The 19,143-nt window shown below is 39.1% G+C and overlaps 1 protein-coding gene across 1 annotated transcript; it reads left to right on the top strand.

Moving 5' to 3' along the window:
• The first annotated feature begins 10,128 nt into the window (after positions 1 to 10,128).
• LOC141665424 (uncharacterized) lies at positions 10,129 to 10,788 on the top strand. Its single transcript, XM_074471409.1, has 2 exons — positions 10,129 to 10,192; positions 10,265 to 10,788. The coding sequence occupies exons 1-2, from the start codon at positions 10,129 to 10,131 to the stop codon at positions 10,786 to 10,788; spliced, it is 588 nt and encodes a 195-aa protein (XP_074327510.1).
• Positions 10,789 to 19,143: the final 8,355 nt, after the last annotated feature.

The raw sequence follows: 19,143 nt of genomic DNA, 5'->3' as shown, positions 1-19,143 counted from the left end.
ATTCATTCTCTCAACAGGGTGAGTCTATTGAATTTTGCCTGTCGGCCAAGGTATCCGATGTAGTGTCACCACTTCAAACATAATCAATTCTTGATGCACAAGGAGAGGTTAGACACACAAAGGATGAGTTGACGGAAACAAGAGTTTCGACCATTTTAAGGTCAGATTCGATTGTTCAAGGTTCGTTAGTGGACCAATTGCCTTTACAGGTGTTAGGAGAGGATACTGATCCAAAAGCCATATGTCAGTGGTCAGTGTCTACCTCCCCAGGCTTAAATCCCCTGGATGCATCTGCAGATAGTGGATCTGACATAGGTGCAGATCGGCAACTTGTTGACAATGATTCAGATATTACCTGATGAGTCACAAGGAAGTGTCTTCACAGACATTAGAAGGGAACTTTGATCTTTATGCTAAAATCGTTGGATCATTGTTTACCTTCCCAGAATTCAAATCTGGAACCCTAAAAGGGAAACTAGCAACTTGTAGATTATGACTCAGATTTATCTGACGAGTTTAACAAGGATGGGGATTTGTGAACTCCCATTGCACCACCTGTGACCTCCTTAAAGGATGGCTAAGGTGATTTTCCTTGCAGGTACAGCTGGATTATGGAGCTATGAGAGAAGAGTGATACACTTGTGAGAAAGAATGTAAACACGAGTGGAGAGAAGAGTGAAACACATGTGAGGTACACTAAACAGAATCACACACTCACAGTGAGGAAGAAAGAGAAACACTTGTTATTTCTTTTCCAACCAAGTGAAATATGAGAACTCCTTCAGACGACGGCATACATTCCTTCTTTAAGGGGGAGATAAAAGCTTAAGTAATAGTTTGGAGGATTCCTCAACTAAGGGGGAGAAATGACAAGGGAGGAAGAAAAAGATCATATGTACACTACACCACACCATTATTGTTTGTAACTACGGATCCTATTGTACGGGAGAGGTGGTAAACCCAAGGTGATTTTCTAGTAAGGGAAGAAACTGTTAGGGGAGTACCATTGGTTTTTATCTGCGGATCCTATTATACGGGAGAGGTGGTAAAGGAAGGTGATCTTCTTTAATCAGTTGATTCTCATAGGGGGAGAAGCAAGAGAGATATGTGCTTCTCAACAGGAAATGTGGTTGTACAAATGAAGATGGAACTACTTGAAGATATGTTCAGTCTAGAGGAACATCTACTTGGAATCTGGAAAATGTTAAATCTAGTCCAGAACTTTTCTACTATTTACTTTGCATTTTTGTTTATATCTTTTTCTTATTTGTTAGTTGAGTTATCCTCTAGGTATTTGTGTGTTATTGTCTAACAAACAAATAGGGGGAGATTGTAAGTCATATGTCATAGCCTATTTGTATATTCGAGGATTCAACTCAACTCAAATAAGAATGTAATAAGTAAATAGTGGATCTACCGTCAGAGAGATCTCGCAAAGTAATATCTGTCAAAGGATTCAGAAACAAGGTTCATCTACAAACTTGAGGAGTTAATTCACTGGAAGAAGTTCAAGAAGTTGATCATGCCTCAGTGATATAAATCAAGATCGTGGATTTAATCAAGTGACAGAGATCTCGTCAGAGTATCATTAATTACAAGGATTTAATCTGAAGAAAATCAAAGTGTCAAAGTCAAGACATGAAGAAACGTCACGGAAGTTAGTCACTCATGAACCAGACAGTACATCGAGTGTCAACATTGAAGTGGCGGAATTGATTCATAATTCTCAGTGATTTTCAGAAGATATTCAGAAGAATGGATGCTGCTCAGGGTTAGTATTAATTCTCTATTAATTAATTAAGTCATATAATTTAATTAAGAAAATAATTTATATCTGCAAAGATTAATTTATTGATTAATTAAATTAATTGATTAATTAATTCAGAATTAATTTTAGGAATTTTCAGAAGTTTAATTGGATTAAATTCAATCTTAAATCAGCAAGACAATTGAAAATGAACTAGCATGACAATCTGGATTGTCATACCGATTGTCATGCCAGTTCAAAAGATTGTCCTACCGATTGTCATGCCAGTTCAAAAGATTGTCCTACCGATAGTCATGCTGGTTCAAACGATTGTCTTGCTAGCTCAAAAGGATAGTCTCACCGATTGTCATACAAGCTTAAAGGATTGTCATTCCAATTCAATTAATTCGGCTGTTGATAAATAGAAGCAGAAGTCATTCAACTCAATAATCTCAATCATACAGAACACATTCAAGAACAAAGAAAAGAAAGCAGCCGCCTTGAAACATTTTATTTTCTTCTCTGCTTACATCAAGATCAAAATTCTAGTTTGTTAATGTTAAATCCAAACCACTAGAATTATTTATCTTGTTCTTGTGTAACAATCTAGCGGATCAAAATCCCTAGAACTTAATCTCAAATCGCGTTTAGCATTTGATTCTAATTATTGCAAAAATAGAAAAAGTTCATGTCGAATTTATTCTAGATTTGTGATAATTGATTTGAGATTAATACCTTGTAATCGATACAGTTGTTGTAACACCTTTCAAGTTTAATAATATTGTTATTTAACTTGAATTTTGTTTCACATTTTTTATTCCGTATTTATTCGATTATTCGGTACTGTTTGTATTCAACCCCCCCCTTCTACAAACACATTGGGACCTAACAATTGGTATCAGAGCCTTCTGATTAACGAACAAATCAAGATCCTAGACTTTTGTGATTTTTCAACTCCTTGAATTTTTATTTATTCAAAAATTCATAATGACTTCACATAAAGTTGGAACCGTTAAAATTCCACAATTTGATAAAGAGAATTATATCATGTGGAAGAAGAAGATGCTATTATTTTTACAAGTTGCAAATCCCAAATATTCAAACTTGTTAAAGAAGGGTATAAAAACTCCGATGGTTATTGAACCGGAGGTAATAATAGATGGTGTGGTGACTACTAAAGCTAGAACCTATCCAAAAGAGCCCGAAGATTTTACTCCTGCTGAGAAGGAAGAAGCCTCCTTGGATGCCAGCCTTCAATTAATATTAATTGATTCCCTTGATCCCTTGATGAACAGACATGTGATGAACTGTAAAAATTCTAAACACATGTGGGAAACTATTGAGGTAATTAATGAAGGCACAGAGGAAGTTAGGGAGAACAAGTTGGAAATCCTAACCTCTGAATATGAACATTTCAAATCAAATCCAGGAAAAGGAATTACTGAAGTGTTTGAGAGGTACAATGCATTGATCAACAACCTGAACATCAATGGAAAGTATTATTCAATCAGGGAGGTCAACAAAAAGTTCCTTTTAACACTGTCAGCTCATCTTGAACATAGAATCACTGCCATTAGAGAAGCTAGAGATCTGAGTGAGATTTCTTTGGACAGGCTCTATGGAGTGTTAAAAACTTATGAGTTGGAGCAGATTCAACAGAAGGAAGTCTACGGGAAGGATAGAATGGTCAGCACATCTACTGCACTTGTAGCTGAAGGTCAACAACAACAACAATCTCAACAGTTAGAAAGAATGGTACAGTTTTCCAAGGGTGAGGAAAATGAGTTAGTAGCAGAATATGATCCTCCTACTACAAATCAATCAAGTGATGATTTTTATTCCTTGGAAGAGCTGGAGCAATTGGAAGACGAATCAATGGCCCAAATTGTCAAGAGATTCTCTAATGTCAGATTCAGGAGGAATCCCAAGCTTAAGTACAAGTCCAACTACAACAAATTCCAGAAAGGTGGATCTTCATCCTCTAACACCAGCAGTGGTGGGTACAAAACAGGGATGGTTGATCGAAGCACCATTAGATGCTATAACTGCAATGAGTTGGGACACTTTGCCACAGAATGTAGGAAGCCAAAGCAAGTAAGAAAGAACTCTGAAAGGGCTTATCTGGCAAAGGGAAGAAGCTGGGATGATACTGATAGTGAAGATGAAGAAGAAGGAAATCTTGCTCTTATGGCTATTGATGGAAAAGCTTCATCGTCAAGAATAGAGGTAAAACTTTCTGATGCTGAAATGGTTTATCATCTAAGAGGTAACTTAGATTGTGCACGTCGTGATAATGAACTGTTAAGTTTACAGATCACAGACCTTGAGAAAGAGGTCAATGAATTAAGACTTGTGCATATTAATCAAGACAAATTAAAAGAACAGGTATCTTTTCTAGAGAATAGAGTTGACTGTTATAGAAAACTCGAAACTATTCTCAAAGACAAGATCACCGGTCTTGAGACTAAGGTTAGAGCCTACTTCAATTCTTGTTCGAAGGCTAAAGAGTTCTACAGTAAGCAAGCTGTTAATCAAACATCTGGAATAGGTTATTATTACAATGCTGCTATTGGAGAATTAGGCATAAACTCCCCTCCTCATGTCTGTGCTAAAGGGAGGGAAGTACCACATGTGCTTAAGGGTGTTGATGAACCCCTCTATAAAGCATCAATTGCTGAACCATTTGATGCGACCTCTTCTGTTATTCATGAAGAAATACGTGCTGAAGATCATGCTAATGAGAAGATTGTTTCCAAGTCAAGTGAGTCGAAAGTTCCAGTCAAAGTTGTGAAAGCAACTGAGACTAACTCAGACACACATGAGTTGGATAACAATAATTCCATGTCTACCATGAATAAATTACCTGCTGTTAATCACTCTCATAAAGCATGTGGTGTTGCTAATTGTATGTCTTGTGCTTTTAATATGATGTATGCTTATTTTAATGGTAAGCATGTGTCTAATGATAAGACTACTCCTCGTCAGCATGTGAATAACAAGAAGCATGATAGGTCTAAGACTGCTAGTCCTTCTAAGGCTAGAAAGGAGACATTTGTGCCTAAGCTTAAACAGAAATTTGTTAAGGCTATTTACAAGGTCAAATGTTCAGTCATTGAGGATGTTGAGATCGTTAAAATTAAAAATGTTGTTTTGCCTGACAAAGGACAATTCTACAAGTATGCCGGGCCCAACCAAGTTTGGGTTCCGAAGAAGGTCTAATCCATTTGAAGTGCAGGGCATTAAACAGGTGTAACCGGTAGTGTGGATTCTTGACAGTGGATCATCAAGACATATGACCGGAGATAGAGCCCTGCTATCAAATGTGGATTGAGAAAGCTGGCCCCTGATTACCTTTGGAGATAACAGCAAAGGTTTATCTGAGGGATATGGCTGTTTGCAAGCTGGGAATGTTATCATTGTAATTTTGTATATTGTGCTAGGTTATTATCAGGAAGCAGTATTTAACATATAGCACCAGTGACGAGACTTGAGAATATTACGACATATCAGACACCTGCTGCACATTACACTTGGAATTGTACTCTAGTAAGATGTGTACAAGTGTACTCCTGATTGGTGAGTCAAAAGAGGAAGTCAGTGCACCACAGTTCATGGACTTTGCAGTTGCAGATCTATTGGACTATGCAATCTCTTCTTCACAATCTCACTTCAGGTTGGTATGAACGAGTATACTGCTCAAGCAATCGTCAAGGACATGGTATGGCACTCTAACAGAAGTTATAATTTTATATGAATAAGTAGAGTCGTCATATTAGTAACTATCTTATCACTAAGCACAATCATATTGTTTTATATGTGCAGTGGTATATTGTTTATGCAACATAACAATTAGTATCTAAAGTACTTGACAAGTATCGGTCAATGATATCTTGTTAACATTATGTTGCAGATATTTGTAAGCTTTTGACATGAATGAGAATTACTTAGACTTTACCCTAAGTGATCAATGTTTTATCAAAAACTCATTCACATTGAAAAACAAAATCAAACTTCTTTCTACATTAGTGATTTCTTATTTCATGTAAAATCTTTTGAAATCACTATTGTAAATCATTTTCTCTCTATTACCATATATTCTGTGTTACAGGTTCAGTCTCCAATGACTTTCTTTCATTGACAGTCATGAGGTTGAAAACCCACAACATCTATCCCAGACTGTAAAGACAAACACAAAAACAGAACCAACCAACACTCTCTTACCACTAAATGTAGTATGAATGAGCGTGAGGGAGATAGTGCCTAGTGCACCACATAAGGAAGGTTCTGTAGTCAACCCAGTAGCTCTGTCTCATACATAGATGAGTAGTATTTAAACCGAGACAACTGCTAGCCCCCAGACATCTTCTCAAAAAGATGTAATGGCTGAAAAGGCACAAAAATAGTTACTAGATTCATTCTCTCAACAGGGTGAGTCTATTGAATTTTGCCTGTCGGCCAAGGTATCCGATGTAGTGTCACCACTTCAAACATAATCAATTCTTGATGCACAAGGAGAGGTTACACACACAAAGGATGAGTTGACGGAAACAAGAGTTTCGACCATTTTAAGGTCAGATTCGATTGTTCAAGGTTCGTTAGTGGACCAATTGCCTTTACAGGTGTTAGGAGAGGATACTGATCCAAAAGCCATATGTCAGTGGTCAGTGTCTACCTCCCCAGGCTTAAATCCCCTGGATGCATCTGCGGATAGTGGATCTGACATAGGTGCAGATCGGCAACTTGTTGACAATGATTCAGATATTACCTGATGAGTCACAAGGAAGTGTCTTCACAGACATTAGAAGGGAACTTTGATCTTTATGCTAAAATCGCTGGATCATTGTTTACCTTCCCAGAATTCAAATCTGGAACCCTAAAAGGGAAACTAGCAACTTGTAGATTATGACTCAGATTTATCTGACGAGTTTAACAAGGATGGGGATTTGTGAACTCCCATTGCACCACCTGTGACCTCCTTAAAGGATGGCTAAGGTGATTTTCCTTGCAGGTACAGCTGGATTATGGAGCTATGAGAGAAGAGTGATACACTTGTGAGAAAGAATGTAAACACGAGTGGAGAGAAGAGTGAAATACATGTGAGGTACACTAAACAGAATCACACACTCACAGTGAGGAAGAAAGAGAAACACTTGTTATTTCTTTTCCAACCAAGTGAAATATGAGAACTCCTTCAGACGACGGCATACATTCCTTCTTTAAGGGGGAGATAAAAGCTTAAGTAATAGTTTGGAGGATTCCTCAACTAAGGGGAAAAATGACAAGGGAGGAAGAAAAAGATCATATGTACACTACACCACACCATTATTGTTTGTAACTACGGATCCTATTGTACGGGAGAGGTGGTAAACATAAGGTGATTTTCTAGTAAGGGAAGAAGTTGTTAGGGGAGTACCATTGGTTTTTATCTGCGGATCCTATTGTACGGGAGAGGTGGTAAACGAAGGTGATCTTCTTTAATCAGTTGATTCTCATAGGGGGAGAAGCAAGAGAGATATGTGCTTCTCAACAGGAAATATGGTTGTACAAATGAAGATGGAACTACTTGAAGATATGTTCAGTCTAGAGGAACATCTACTTGGAATCTGGAAAATGTTAAATCTAGTCCAGAACTTTTCTACTATTTACTTTGCATTTTTGTTTATATCTTTTTCTTATTTGTTAGTTGAGTTATCCTCTAGGTATTTGTGTGTTATTGTCTAACAAACAAATAGGGGGAGATTGTAAGTCATATGTCATAGCCTATTTGTATATTCGAGGATTCAACTCAACTCAAATAAGAATGTAATAAGTAAATAGTGGATCTACCGTCAGAGAGATCTCGCAAAGTAATATCTGTCAAAGGATTCAGAAACAAGGTTCATCTACAAACTTGAGGAGTTAATTCACTGGAAGAAGTTCAAGAAGTTGATCATGCCTCAGTGATATAAATCAAGATCGTGGATTTAATCAAGTGACAGAGATCTCGTCAGAGTATCATTAATTACAAGGATTTAATCTGAAGAAAATCAAAGTGTCAAAGTCAAGACATGAAGAAACGTCACGGAAGTTAGTCACTCATGAACCAGACAGTACATCGAGTGTCAACATTGAAGTGGCGGAATTGATTCATAATTCTCAGTGATTTTCAGAAGATATTCAGAAGAATGGATGCTGCTCAGGGTTAGTATTAATTCTCTATTAATTAATTAAGTCATATAATTTAATTAAGAAAATAATTTATATCTGCAAAGATTAATTTATTGATTAATTAAATTAATTGATTAATTAATTCAGAATTAATTTTAGGAATTTTCAGAAGTTTAATTGGATTAAATTCAATCTTAAATCAGCAAGACAATTGAAAATGAACTAGCATGACAATCTGGATTGTCATACCGATTGTCATGCCAGTTCAAAAGATTGTCCTACCGATTGTCATGCCAGTTTAAAAGATTGTCCTACCGATAGTCATGCTGGTTCAAACGATTGTCTTGCTAGCTCAAAAGGATAGTCTCACCGATTGTCATACAAGCTTAAAGGATTGTCATTCCAATTCAATTAATTCGGCTGTTGATAAATAGAAGCAGAAGTCATTCAACTCAATAATCTCAATCATACAGAACACATTCAAGAACAAAGAAAAGAAAGCAGCCGCCTTGAAACATTTTATTTTCTTCTCTGCTTACATCAAGATCAAAATTCTAGTTTGTTAATGTTAAATCCAAACCACTAGAATTATTTATCTTGTTCTTGTGTAACAATCTAGCGGATCAAAATCCCTAGAACTTAATCTCAAATCGCGTTTAGCATTTGATTCTAATTATTGCAAAAATAGAAAAAGTTCATGTCGAATTTATTCTAGATTTATGATAATTGATTTGAGATTAATACCTTGTAATCGATACAGTTGTTGTAACACCTTTCAAGTTTAATAATATTGTTATTTAACTTGAATTTTGTTTCACATTTTTTATTCCGCATTTATTCGATTATTCGGTACTGTTTGTATTCAACCCCCCCCTTCTACAAACACATTGGGACCTAACACCAAGAGACATGCCCGGACTACATGAGTCCATAGCAATGCACAGCTTAGACGTCAACCCCAATACGAAACTAGTCAAACAGAATAGAAGGAATTTTGCCCCGGAGAGGCAAAAATCCATAGACGAAGAAGTGGAGAAGCTACTCAAAGCAAATGGAGAGGCTAGCTAATGTTATTATGGTGAAGAAGTCCAATGGAAAATGGAGAATGTGTGTGGACTACACTGATCTGAATGATGCATGTCCGAAGGACCCGTACCCTCTCCCAAATATTGATCAACTAATAGATGCCACCTTCGGACACATCATGCTAAGTTTCATGAACGCCTTCTCTGGATAAAACCAGATCAAGATGAACCCAAAGGACATACCTAAGACAACATTCATAACTCACAGAGCAGTCTATGCTTATGTGATGTTTCCCTTCGGACTGACAAGCGCAAGATCAACGTATCAGAGAGCCATGAACAAGATATTCATGTCCCATATTGGGAGGAACTTGGAGTGCTATGTCGACGACATGATTTCCAAATTAACAACTATACCAGGACATGTGGAAGATCTGAAGGAGTGCTTTGACAACCTAAGGAAGAACCAACTCAAGCTGAATCCGGAGAAATACACCTTCAGGGTAGGAGCAGGCAAGTTCTTATGATTCATGATCAGCAACAGATGCATAGAAGCCAATCCGGAGAAGATAAAAGCAATCCAGGAGATGAGGGCTCCCAGGACAGAAAAAGATGTGCAGAAGCTAGCAGGATCCCTAGCAGCACTCAGGATATTTGTCTCAAAGCTAGCAGAAAGGTGCTTACCATTCTTTGATTTACTCAAAGGAGCAAGAAACAAGAAAGAGGTGAACTGGAGTCCGGAGTTCCAAAAGGTATTTGAGGAAATCAAGTCCTACCTCTCTCAGCCACTAATCCTAACTAAAGCTAATCCAGAAGAGCCCCTCTTACTTATACTTTTCAGCAGGAGCACAAGCCGTATGAGCTGCCCTAATCAGGGAAGGGAATGGAAAACAGCAACCAATTTACTACATAAGCCAAGTCCTCAAAGACGCAGAAACAAGATACCCAAGATTGGAGAAGCTTGCCTTTGCCTTAGTCACAACTTCAAGGAAACTCAGGCACTACTTCCAAGGAAGAGAAATCAGAGTGGTGACAAATCAGCCCCTAAGGAAAATAATTCACAAGCGAGATGTCTCGGGAAGACTTGTCAATTGGGCTGTGGAGTTGAGCCAGTTCAATTTAAGCTTCATTCCCAGGACTACCATTAAAGCTAAAGCACTTGCAGATTTCATAATCGAATGCAACTTCCCAGAAGAAGAGCCAGAACCAATGGACATGGATTCGGAGCCAGAAAAAGATGCAATTCCAGGAGCTTGGACCTTAGAAGTAGACGGTTCTTCAACAAGAGAAAGGTCGGGAGCCGGACTCATACTCAAAAGCCCCAAATGATTCACGATTCAAACAGCTATATCTTTCGGCTTCCCTGCAACAAACAATCAGGCAGAATATGAGGCGTTGATTGCAGGACTAAATCTCTCCAGGACTCTGAGGGTCCAGGACTTAAAAATCTACAGCGACTCCCAGATAGTGGTCAAGCAAACAAATGGAGAATACATAGCAAAGGACCCTACTCTGTCGAAGTACCAAGCACTGGTTCAAAGCTACTTAGCCTCAATACCAAACTATCAAGTCCTTCAGATGTGTCCAGAAGAAAATGAAGAAGTGGATATTCTATCCAAATTAGTCCGGAACTCATCAGATCTGGATTGCTCAGTTTACTTCGAAGAACTCCACAAACCATCTATTGAATCCGGAGAAATCTTGGAGATCGAAAGCAACCAGAACTGGATGACTCCCTTCATCAACTACTTGGATAATGGAGAGCTCCCTGAAGACAAAGGAAAAGCCCAAAGGTTAAAAGTAAAAGCAGCCAAGTTCTTTCTCGAAGAAGGACTACTCTACCGCGGGACTTCTAATCTCCTATCCTGAAATGTGTCGGCCCGAAAGAAGCAAAGTACTGTTTAACGGAAGTACATGAATGAATATGCGGAGATCACATATCTGCAAATGCCCTAGCTCATAAGATCATAAGACAAGGCTATTATTGGCCAACTATTCATCAAGATGCAATAGAGTTCGTGAAAAAGTACAAGGAATGCCAACTCTTCAGCAACGTGTCCCGAATCAGCCCAGTTTACCCTCCTCGGTCCTGTCACCTATCCCCTTTGTTGTCTGGGGTATTGACATCATGGGACCCTTTCCCCGGGCCAAAGGAAATCTCAGGTACTTGTTAGTCTCAATTGACTACATGACCAAATGGGTTGAAGCAAAAGCAATAAGAACAATCAATCAGCAAGACTACATAAAGTTTATGGACAACATTTTGATGAGGTTCGGGATACCACGAGTCCTAGTATCAGATAATGGACCCCAATTCATCGGATCAGAATTCGAGTCATACCTTCAAAAGCGCGGGATCAAGCACAAAAAGTCATCAGTAGCATATCCCCAAGGAAACGGCCAAGTAGAAGTCACCAACAGAATCCTACTCCGAGGTATTGAAAAGAGACTCAAAGAGAGCAAAAGCAAATGGCCAGAAGAACTACCAAGCGTACTATGGTCCTACAGGACAAGCCCCAGGACAAGCATCGGAGAAACTCCATTCAAATTAGCTTATGGCACAGAAGCAATGCTTCCTATCGAAGTGGGATCTCCTTCTCACATAGCAATAAATTTTGCAGAAGAAGCAAATGAAGAAGGACTCAGAACAAACATGGAGCTAATTGATGAGGTCCGGGACCAAGCTGTAGAAAGGATGGAAAAATACAAGGAGAAAACAAGAGAGCACTTCAGTAAGAAGTTCAGAGTCAAAAACTTCCAAGTTGGAGACTTAGTCCTTCGAGACACAGAAGCATCAGATCCCACAAACACTGGAAAGCTAATGCCCAAATGGGAAGGACCATACAAGGTCAAAGAAGTCCTGAGGCCAGGAACCTACAAACTCCTGAACATGGATGGCTCAGAAATTCCAAATACTTGGCATGGACTAAGGCTAAGAAAATTCTACCAGTAGGAGCACAAATAAAGAAACCAAAATCCTGTAGCCAATATGGCAAGCAACCAACTTATTTTTCCTATAAATTTTGTATGAATGATTAATGAAAAGCATTTCCTTTTTACATTTATCGAAGCAAACCACTAGTCCGAACAAGCTATTAGTCAGGACTAGAGCAACCATTTTTACTTAAAATCAATTTCCTAAGTAAAAAAGTAAACCACTAGTCCGGACAATCTATTAGTCAGGACTAGAGCAACCATTTTTACTTAGATTTAAGTTTCTAAGTAAAAAAGCTAACCACTAGTCCGGACAAGCTATTAGTCAGGACTAGATCAACCATTTTTACTTAGAATATTAATTCCAAGTAAAAAAGCTAACCACTAGTCCGGACAAGCTATTAGTCAGGACTAGAGCAACCATTTTTACTTAGAATCAATTTCCTAAGTAAAAAAATAAACCACTAGTCCGGACAAGCTATTAGTCAGGACTAGAGCAACCATTTTTACTTAGAATTAATTTTCTAAGTAAAAAAGCTAACCACTAGTCCGAACAAGCTATTAGTTAGGACTAGAGCAACCATTTTTACTTAGAATCAATTTTCTAAGTAAAAAAGCTAACCACTAGTCCGGACAAACTATTAGTCAGGACTAGAGCAATCATTTTTACTAAGAATTAATTCTCAAAGTAAAAAGCAACCACTAGTCCGAACAAGCTATTAGTCAGGACTAGTGCAACCATTTTTACTTAGAATTAATTTTCTAAGTAAAAAAGCCAACCACTAGTCCGGACAAGCTATTAATCAGGACTAGTGCAACCATTTTTACTTAGAATTAATTTTCTAACTAAAAAGCCAACCATTAGTCCGGACAAGCTATTAGTCAGGACTAGAACAACCATTTTTACTTAGAATTAGTATCTAAGTAAAAAAGCCAAGCACTAGTCCGGACAAGATATTAGTCAGGACTAGTGCAACCATTTTTACTTAGAATTAACTTTTCAAGAAAAAAGCCAACCGCTAGTTCGGACTAGATATGAGTCCGGGACTAGAGCAAAACTACAACTTAGAAAAAAATTTCTAAGGAAAAAACAAAGTACAATAGCAGCAACAAAAACAAATATTAAAAAATTAACCGGACTAGAATAAGCCCGGAGCAACGTAAGAATATTACAAACAGCAAAGTACCAAAGGTCTTAAAGCAAAAACCAAATTACAGTTCAAATAAAATCAGGACTCCGGAGCATTAGGAGGAAAGAAACTGGGGCAAGGACCATCGTACGGCTCCGACTGCAAATTCTTAAAGAAAGTTATCTCAATCGGCCTCCGGATTGGTCTTAATGTATCTTTCCGCAATCAACCAGCAACGAGCAATCTCCGGAGCACCAGCATTGGCCATGGCCTTATCATATTCCTCGGATCTTTAGAACTCTTCAATGACTTCAGCTTTCTGCCTCACAGCGGACATCTGCCTCCGGAGCTCAGCTAGTTCGGACTTAAGATCAGAAACCGCCTTCTCAGTGTTTTCATCCCGAGTAGTGACATCAGTAAGGTGCTTGTTCAGTCCGAACAGATAAGTATCCTTAACAATGATCTGATCCCGGAGCTGACCAATCTCAGTGTCCTTATCAGCAATAGCAGTCTGGGCATCCTTAAGCTCATTATAAGCCAGAGAAGCAGATCCAGCCATATAGCCACCAAGCTGCAGAAAATAGATTACTTAGAAAACTAGTCTAAGGTAAATGAACAGAAGAAACAAGAATATGAAGACAATGTACCTGACCCCAGAGCCGGGAGCATTCCTTCATAGTGGCATCGAATCCGGCCAGGTTCATCTTCTTCCAATCAGCCTCCGAAGGAATTCCGGCCATGAAGCGAGCAACTTTAACTTTCAACTCCGGACTTCCTGCATTCGGACCTTCATCTTCCAAGCCTTTTCCCTTACCAACTCCGGACCCAGAACCAACTTCGAAATTCTCATCCCGGGGATGTTTTGTCCCTAGTGTCCGGAGCCTCTTCTTTTTTTCATCCGGACTCAACACCTGGAACTTCCCCAATAGGCCCAAGATCCTCAAGGTTCTCGAACTCATCACTAACCTCCAGCTCAACATCCCTCTCCGGAACCCTCTCAGTAACATCAACCTCTGGCCTCCACACAGCATTACTCTGAGATCCCTCCTCCGCAGAAGCATTGGATCCGGACCCACCAACAGCAGCTTTCTTCGGAAGCTTGAAAGCTTTGCCCAAACCTTTAAGCACTTCACTGTACGCAGAAGAAGACATATCTGGATTATAATGCGGTAAGCCTGCCATAAAAAAAGCAAAAAACACAAGTCAAAAAACTACAAAGAAACACAACAAAAGAAAGCAGATAAGCAGTCCAGACACGAAACACATAAATAGCCCGGACACAAAACCAAACTACTTACAGCCTAGCCTATGCATAGTCCTGTGAATCATGAAAGTGTCACGGGTCATCTGGAAACCCAGATATTCGCAAAAGGCAAAAATCATCTGGATAGCATCTCCCCGGAGAACATCCCTGCGGAACCGAGTTAGGACTCCCTCAGCAGCCACATGGGGAAGGTAATGCAAATCTAAACCCCTAAACATAATCAACTCCCCATTCTAGTGCTTTAAAGAGGACTGTTGAATTACGGGCCTATAAGAGCCACCATAACCGCACTCCGGAGCCCGGAACCGAAGCTCATACAAAGGCATCTGGCTAGACCAAACAAAGTGGAAGATATGATGCCATAACTTGAAAGTCGGCTGAACTTTGAATTGGTTGCAAGAAGCAATAAACCAGGTCATCCATTTTATACCATTCGGCATTATCTGCATCGGAGAAATCTTGTACACATACTTACACAAATGCTTAAGGAACAAGTGCCAGTGCGGATTCCACCCGGACCGGAGATGCTCCAACCAAACCGGAATAAACCCATCAGCTGGCCTATGATAAATCCGCTCATCCGGCTCCGGCCACCTCCACTCGACTCGGGGGTCCAACTGAAACGCAGCCTGGACTAGCGAGTCCTGCGCGGCATGATCTAAAGCAGCGTACTCATCCTTCAGTTCATAGTGTTCATTGGCCACTATACTATCCGCAAACTACATGTCGATTTCTTCTTTATTGTAAGGCCCCAGACCCGCGTTTGGCTGTCTAGCGTACCCGGACCTAATACTCCTGTTGTGGAAGCTGTTATCTATCTCATCGCTCTTCGTGATGAAGTAACCCGGGGTCTCAACCCACAAACCCTCTGGACTACAAGGTACCTTCCTAGAAGAAATCTTAGCTACAGAAAGCTTGGTTATAGCTTCAGAATCTGAGGTAGAAGCCTTCTTCCCCATCTCAACCCGCTCAGAATCACTGGAAGACTCCAAATCTGAACCAGACGGCCCCGGATAGCAAGTTATGTATGCCTTGGCACGAGCTTTAGTCCGGAACATAATCCTAAAATAAGTGATAAAGATTAGTCTAAATCCCTACAGTTTATTTATCTTGAAAGCTACATGGTCTGAACTATCCTATGTTCAATTTTATTTAAAGTCAAAAGCAAACAATCCAGAGACACAAGTTCAAAAGTCAAAACAAATACCTAAAACATAGTAAACACTCCGGACTACAAACCCATTAAACTAGCCTATTACTCCGGACACAAAGCCCACAATAATAACAAAAATACGTCAGTCCGGACTAAGCAACAAAGTCCGGACCCAAACAGAAAACCCTACTTCCAGAAACACAATCAACCAAAATCAAAACACCAAAATATGCGAAAAACATATATACATAAAGTGATACAAACACAATTATTCATCAAACCAAACAACAGACACAACAAAACAACCAAGCAAAAGATACAAAAACAAAATCCATTTAAACAACACAATATCGAAGCAGATACAAAGCAAAAAGAAAGAAAAGCAAAGAAGAAAGCTTATAAATTAAAGATTACAGAGAGATTGAAGACGATCGATCAACAACCATAAACTTTCAAGAACTCTGTGACAAACTTCGGGAAACCTTCAAAAAGAAAAGAAAGCGAAGAGAGAAGTTGACGAAAAGTAAAAAATAAAGAAAGAAGGCAGGGCCTCCTTTTATAAGCATAGTGAAAAACTGAAAGTCCACGCCACGTGGCACCATCATGACCGCCCATCACACACGGTGATTAATGAAGAGTCATTATTACAGCACGTCTTTTAAAAAAAGACAACTATAACAATTCAAATCATTGGGGGGGAAATCCCCAAAACCGTTTCAACTTCCAAGTCCGGACTACTTCACTCAACACAATCCGGACTGGGGGCAAGAAAAGCTCAAATCCTTCTAAAGACAACCACTTTAGTTCTGATTCACCGAACTCAACGCAATCCAGACTGGGGGGCAAGAAAAGCTCAAATCCTTCTAAAGACAACCAATTTAGTCCTGATTCGCCGAATTCAGCGCAATCCGGAATGGGAGGCAAGAAAAGCTCAACTCCTTCTAGAGGCAACCACTTTAGTCCTGATTCGCCGAACTCAGCGAAATCCAGACTGGGGGACGACAAAAGCTCAACTCCTTCTAAAGACAACCACTTTAGTCCTGATTCGCTGAACTCAACGCAATCCGGACTGGGGGCAAGAAAAGCTCAAATCCTTCTAAAGACAACCACTTTAGTCCTGATTCGCCGAACTCAGCGCAATCCGGACTAGGAGGCAAGAAAAGCTCAACTCCTTCTAGAGACAATCACTTTAGTCCTGATTCGCCGAACTCAGTGAAATCCGAACTGGAGGGCAAGAAAAGCTCAACTCCTTCTAAAGACAACCACTTTAGTCCTGATTCGCCGAACTCAACGCAATCCGGACTGTGGGGCAAGAAAAGCTCAAATCCTTCTAAAGACAACCCCTTTAGTCCTGATTCGCTGAACTCAGCGCAATCCGGACTGGGAGGCAAGAAAAGCTCAACTCCTTCTAAAGACAACCATTTTAGTCCTGATTAACCGAACTCAACGCAATCCGAACTGGGGGCAAGAAAAGCACAAATTCTTTTAAACACCACAATCAAAAGCTCATGTTCTTCAAACAAGCCTAAATTTACTCCCCGTCCAGAAAATCTGCATAAGGGAGTGGGGGGCACATGATAGGACATATAGTTACTGCAGGGCCTAACCCCGGACTCCTAACTCTATATAGCTCCTGGAAGGACTAGTCCCAGATGTGACGCCCTCAATCTCGGGGTTAGGAAATGAGGACTCACACTCCTCTATTCTAATAATAAAATATGCATAAACCCCGATTAGCTACTAACAGGATCAACAGGATAAAGTATGAGACAAGATTACAACTACCAATCACAGAATATAACTTACAAACCCAAAATATTATTAAATGATCAATATCGATTCCGGCTGGGAACCGACAGATAACCCATTGTATCTTTAAACACCACTTTCTAGGCGCGAGCTCACTCATAACCTGTACTACCTGCTCTGGAAACTGGAAGCCCTCAACACGATAGGGACCACCAGGTACGCTCTTACGAGTAGTGCGCCTAAGTGGCCATCTTCTTGCTTAACTGTCATGGTTAGATTAAGACAAAACAATGAGTATAAAACTCAGCAAGTAACTATATAGCAGTTCTACAATAACAATTCTCAATATACTTTGAACAAACTAGGGCATTCTATCTTAGCTAATCTAGGTGGCAGATTTCCATATATTCATTTTTGTTTTCTTTGGGATAAGGAAAGGTATCCGAAGAATAGTTGGGCTTTCAAGAATCAAGGCTCGAAACAGGATGAAAGCCGACATTCAACACAAATCATTATAGGATCAAAATAGATCTTACGATAGAGGAAAGCAACAGTATTTTAAGATATAGAATCATTCATATGATCAACAATTTCAGGAATCAGGGTTCTGAGCCTTAAGCTCCACAATAACATAATCAGCTCTTTTCAAAACAGTATAAAACATTTTCATTTCCAGAAATCAATTTACTGAATAAAAGTTTCAGTTCCCTTTTTAAATAGTCATTTAGAACCCTTGATTGGATCACTTATCTTTCCATTTCATTATATACGGGTGATCAGCCCGTATCGACCTCCATTCCGGTCTTTAAGGTACCATTCGGCATAATTTCAGCCTTAAATTGGACTAGTCCCACTAGCCTCTTACCATGACTGGACTAGTCCCACTAGCCTCTTACGTCTCAATCCAATCCATCAGGAATTCATTTGGAAAACCTTGAGTTGGAAAATAATAGGTTTTCTAAAATTCATTTTATCATTACCAAGCCTTTGAAATCATTCGGACTCTTTCAAGTCGAAACTCATTCTTAATTCAGATTTTAAAGAAACAAAGTTCAGGGAGTGAATCAAAGATACGCAAGGAACAATTCTCAAGAATTTTGTATCAAGGATAATAAGGCATTAAATTTGAAGGATCAGTAATAACTTGGGGATCATTAGTGCGATCAAGAGAAACAGGGTATCATTAACAGAGTTATCCAAGATAATTAAAGGTTCAATATGACCATGGCATTATAGGAAACTTGAACAGAAAGGCAGATTATCAAAGGGTGAAATCAATAGGATTATCAATAACAGGTTATCAAGAACAAAGGGTACTTCAAATCAATATCAGGGTTTCATAAAGCAAGGGTTTTATACTTTAACAGTTCAATACTCTACATAGTATGAACAACATTTCCTTTATAATCATTTACACAAGTAATCAGAGTTACTTGCCTGAAATTGCTTTCCTGAGGGTTGAACTACTGCCACCTAGTATACTTTTCCCTTTCCTAGCCCGAATGCCCTCACGCTCCGAATCTACAATAAAAACCAAAACCTTAAATAGATTCCCAACTCTCGTTCCCGGAATGATCTCTCTATACGATAACTCGATTATATCTTTAACTCGAGCATACGAATATAGCTTATACAGATAAGCACACAGCACATAACACATAGCATATAGCACAATTCTTTTTCGTAGTTTTCATATCCTTATATACCTAGCAATCAAAGCGTACTCGCTTGACCTAGGCTATTTCTCAAATCACACTAACACCACTCTTTTACGAGTACTAGACCCATTCACAACCAAATATTTACGTGCATACTATCACTTATATCAATCGACTTAATTCCCTTTTCTTTTATTCCTTAATTCGAATCAAAACAACAATCCAATCAAGCAAAATCAAAGATTTTCACATATAACACTCAATCATTCTTTCAATTACCAAAATCAAGTTTTGACCTTTATTTCTTATGGCCTATTCGGCCTTATTGCAAATACC

The sequence above is a fragment of the Apium graveolens genome, chromosome 6 (assembly GCF_009905375.1).
Source record: "Apium graveolens cultivar Ventura chromosome 6, ASM990537v1, whole genome shotgun sequence".
In the NCBI taxonomy this organism is placed as follows: domain Eukaryota; kingdom Viridiplantae; phylum Streptophyta; class Magnoliopsida; order Apiales; family Apiaceae; genus Apium; species Apium graveolens.
Note: the sequence above shows the minus strand (reverse complement) of the source record. Positions and strands in the feature narration are given on the sequence as shown.

Coding starts and splice junctions, on each gene's coding strand:
- LOC141665424 (XM_074471409.1), top strand. CDS start 10,129: ATGGACATGGATTCGGAGCCAGAAAAAGATGCAATTCCAGGAGCTTGG. Junction 10,193..10,264: donor TTGGACCTTAGAAGTAGACG/GTTCTTCAACAA, acceptor CGATTCAAACAG/CTATATCTTTCGGCTTCCCT.